This window comes from Corapipo altera, unplaced genomic scaffold (assembly GCF_003945725.1).
Source record: "Corapipo altera isolate COAL_440 unplaced genomic scaffold, ASM394572v1 229, whole genome shotgun sequence".
NCBI classification, from domain to species: domain Eukaryota; kingdom Metazoa; phylum Chordata; class Aves; order Passeriformes; family Pipridae; genus Corapipo; species Corapipo altera.
Genome location: NW_020885108.1, coordinates 21,295 through 25,768, shown reverse-complemented (window position 1 = coordinate 25,768; position 4,474 = coordinate 21,295). Strand labels below are relative to the sequence as shown.

Below are 4,474 nucleotides of genomic sequence, written 5' to 3'. Positions count from 1 at the left end.
CCCCCTCCCTGTTCCTGGTCACCAACCCCCCGTCCCTGTCACCATCTCCCTGTCCCTGTCACCATCTCCCTGTCACCATCTCCCTGTCACCATCTCCTTGTCCCTGTCACCATCTCCCTGTCCCTGTCACCATGTCCATCTGTCCCTGGTCTCCCTCTCCCTGTCCCTGTCACCCCCTCCCTGTTCCTGGCCACCAACCCCCCGTCCCTGTCACCCCCTCCCTGTCCCTGTCACCATCTCCCTGTCCCTGTCACCCCCTCCCTGTCCCTGTCACCATCTCCCTGTCCCTGTCACCCCCTCCCTGTCCCTGTCACCCCCTCCCTGACCCTGTCACCACCTCAGCAGTCCCTGCTCCCACCTCCAGCTGTCCCCTGTCCCTGTCCCCTCCATCCCTGCCCAGCCCCATCAGCCGCAGCCGTGCCCCGGGGCTGCCGTTCCACCCTCGTTAATCCCGGCCCAGCCCGGATCTAAGCCTGACTCACCCTCGCCGTGCCAGGCTGGCACTCGGGGGCCCGGATTTGCGGCGTGTGGAAGGAGCCGATTGCAGGGCACTGCCCAAAAGGGTTTTTATGGAATTCTCTGGGACACCGGGGCCCGGTCCCGGATCTTCAAATGCACATCTTCAAACGCAGCTTTTCAGAACAGGGAATTCAGTTCAATTTTCTTTCAGACGCAGCTTTTTGGAAAAGTGAATTTGGTTCAGTTTTACCTTCAAATGCAGCTTTTCGGAATAGTTCATTTGGTTCAATTTACTTTCATGTGCACGTGTTTTGAAGAGTGAATTTGGTTCAATTTTACCTTCAAATGCAGCCTTTCAGAACAGTGAATTCAGTTCAATTTTCTTTCAGATGCAGCTTTCTGGAAAAGTGAATTTGGTTCAGTTTTACCTTCAAATGCAGCTTTTTTTTTTTTTTCAAGAGTAAATTCAGTTCAATTTTACCTTCAAATTCAGTTTTTTGGAAGAGTGAATTTGGTTAAATTTTACCTTCAAATGCAGCTTTTCAGAACAGTGAATTCAGTTCAAGTTTTTCTCAGATGCAGTTTTTTGGAAAAGTGAATTTGGTTCAGTTTTACCTTCAAATGCAGCTTTTTGGAAGAGTAAGTTCCGTTCATTTTACCTTCAAATGCAGCTTTTTGGACAGTTCCTTTGGCAGCAGAGCTCTGCTGTGTGTTGTGAGGGGAGGAGGCACAAATCCCCCCACGGAGCCCCCAGAGGAGCAGGAATCGTGTCCCAAATTCTCCTCTCCAAGCCCTGAGGAGGCTCCAACATCCCAGGAGGGAGAGGGACCCGATCCCTCCTTTCACCCGGAGCAGAACCCAACCCCAGCCCCCTCCTCCCTCTGCCCTCCAGGCAGGGAAAATCCCACCGGGAATGACCCTGGGGAGGCAGCAACTCCCAAACCCCGCCCTGTCCCTGCTCCAGGTGCCCCGGGGCAGGCTCTGGATGCAGCAGGACGGGGATTCCCGGATAATTCCCGTCGCTCCCGAGCAGCACCAAGAACTCAGCCGGGACTGAACGAGCAGGAAAAAGGGAAACTTTTATTAAAGGCCTCGGGACAGACACGAAAAGCATCAAAATTCCACCCAAAAACGCACCGTCGGGACACGGCCGAGCATCAGCACGGGATGGCTGCGCGGTTCCTTGGAGTTATTCCCTAAAAACTCTTCCCGCCGCAGCCACGACCTCGCCCTCCCCCGACCCGGGGAAGCCGAAGCCCCGCCTTGGCAGGAGGGAGGAGTTTTGGGGATCTGCACCGACCCCAAACTCACTTTTGCCTCGCGGGAGGAGACCCCAGAGACCTCTAAATACCCCCAGAGTGAACAGAGACACCCAGAAACTGGGAATGTTCTCCCCCTTTGGAGTGGGACACTTGGAATTTGCAGCAATTTAATGTCCCTCGAGCTCTGGGCTGCCCTGAAGAACAGGGGAGGGAGGAGCTGATGGGTTATTTTGCTCCGAAGAGCCCGAAATAAACCTGCCTTTGGGCAGAAAACAGCTCCGGGCAGAGGAGAACTGTGGAATTCCAGCCCTGAGCCCATTCCCGAAGGAAAATAAGGAGAAATCCAGAGCAGTTTCACCCTTTTCTTTTAAAAAACCCAGCCCGGGGTGAGACCCGAGGGATGGAAATCTTCCAAAATCCAGTTAAAGGGGGGGCAGAGAATCTCCAGGTGTCTTCGGCAAAGGCGCAGTGGGAATGTGGGATTTGCCAAATCCGGCCCCGGGAGGCCTGATCCCGCTCCCGGGGGGATGTTCCGGGGCAGGATGGAGCCTCGGGAGCAGGATGGAGCCTCGGGAGTGTCGTGGCAGGGGCAGGAATTTGTTTTGCAGCCGCTTTTTCCCGTGAAAGGCACCCGGGCGCTGCTTCCCAAGGGTTTCCCTCCCTGCCGGGAATGTGGCCGGAGTTACTTCCTGACGCTGCGGCGGGTGCTGGAGGTGGTGGTGATGGAGTAGGACTTGGTGGCCCCCCCGGAGGAGAAGCCGAGGGCTCCGCTGCCCATCCCGGCCCCGAGGGCTCCTCCCAGGAATCCTCCGGAGCTGGAGAAGCCGCCGCCGCCGCTGGAGCTGACCACGGCTGGGCAGGAGAGAGGGAACACAGGGAAAACACACCCTGAGCCCCCGGGAGATCCAAACCCGGCTGGGAACCCCCGGGAAAGGGGAGGGGGTGGGTTCCAGCAGCCATCCCATGGATTCTCCAGGGAATCGTGGGATGGGCTGGGTGGGAAGGGAGTGGAAAGACGATCCCGTTCCTGATCCCGTTCCACCCCCTGCCATGGGCAGGGACACCTCCCACCATCCCAGGAGGATCCAACCCGGCCTGGGACACTCCCAGGGATCCAGGGGCAGCCACAGCTTCTCTGGGAAATCCATCCCAGGGCCTCCCCACCCTCCCAGACAGGAATTCCTTCCCAATATCCCCCCTAAATCCCCCCTTTCCCAGTGGGAAGCCATTCCCTGTGTCTGTCCCTCCAGCCCTTGTCCCCAGTCCCTCTCCAGCTCTCCTGGAGCCCCTTCAGCCCCTGGAAGTGGCTCCAAGCTCTCCCTGGATCCTTCCCTTCTCCAGGGGAACATTCCCAGCTCTCCCAGCCTGGCTCCAGAATCAAGGAATCCTGGAATGGGTTGGGTGGGAAGGGGCATTAAATCCCATCCCATCCCACCTTTCCATGGGCAGGGACACCTCCCACCATCCCAGGGGGATCCAGCCCGGCCTTGGACACTCCCAGGGATCCAGGGGCAGCCACAGCTTCTCTGGGAAACCCATCCCAGGGTCTCCCCACCCTCCCAGCCAGAAATCCCTTCCCAATATCCCCCCTAAATCCCCCCTTTCCCAGTGGAAGCCATTCCCTGTGTCTGTCCCTCCAGCCCTTGTCCCCAGTCCCTCTCCAGCTCTCCTGGAGCCCCTTCAGGCCCTGGAAGGGGCTCCAAGGTCTCCTTTCCCCCAGTCCAGCCCCATCCAACCCGGCCTTGGACACTCCCAGGGATCCAGGGGCAGCCACAGCTCCTCTGGGAAATCCATCCCAGGGCCTCCCCACCCTCCCAGGGTGGAAATTCTTCCCCAAAATCCCATCTAAACCTCCCTTTTCCCAGTTTGCAGCCATTCCCCCTTATCCTGTCAACACATGTCCTTGTCCAAAGTCTCTCCATTTCTGGCTCAGGACTCCCTGACCCTGGAAAATCCATGGAGAACCCCTCAGAAATCCATGGAGAATCATCCAGCCCATCTCCTGGTGCCCTAGAGCCATGGGAATGTGGATCCCCCAAGCAACAAAACCCTACAAACAACAAAACCCTACAAAAAATAAACCCTACAAAAAACAAACCCTACAAAAACAAACCCCACAAAAAACAAACCCTACAAAAAATAACAACCCCCACAAAAAACAAACCCCACAAAAAACAAAACCCTACAAACAACAAACCCTACAAAAAATAAACCCTACAAAAACCAAACCCCACAAACAACAAACCTCACAAACAAGAAACCCTACAAACAACAAACCCTACAAAAACCAAACCCTACAAAAAATAAACCCTACAAAAAACAAACCCTACAAAAAATAACCCCACAAACAACAAACCCTAGAAACAAACAACAAACCCCACAAACAACAAAACTCTGCGAACAACAAACCCTGTAAACAACAAACCCTACAAACAACAAACCCTAAAAACAACAAACCCCCACAACCAACAAAACCCACAACCAAACAACAAACCTTACAAACAACAAAACCCCAAAACGAAACAATAAACTCTTTAAACAACAAACCCTACAAACAACAAAACCCCACAAAAAACAAAAACCCATAAAAAACCAACAAACCTACAAAAAAACAAACCCCAAACAACAAACCCTACAAACAACAAAACCCCACAAAAAACCAACTCTACAAAAAAACAAACCCCACAAACAACAAACCCAAAAAACAACAAAACCCCACAACCAACAAACCCCACAACCAACAAACCCCACAA

The 4,474-nt window shown here is 54.2% G+C and overlaps 1 protein-coding gene across 1 annotated transcript in view; it reads right to left on the bottom strand.

Annotated features, from left to right (window-relative positions):
- Positions 1-1,513: 1,513 nt before the first annotated feature.
- The window catches only part of LOC113960312 (keratin, type II cytoskeletal cochleal-like), a 17,323-nt gene continuing 14,362 nt past the window's right edge, over positions 1,514-4,474 (bottom strand). Inside the window, exon 9 of the mRNA XM_027669825.1 lies at positions 1,514-2,573. Within this exon, the coding sequence (XP_027525626.1) occupies positions 2,404-2,573 (170 nt within the window). The 3' untranslated portion in view covers positions 1,514-2,403. The remainder of the gene's footprint in view (positions 2,574-4,474) is intronic.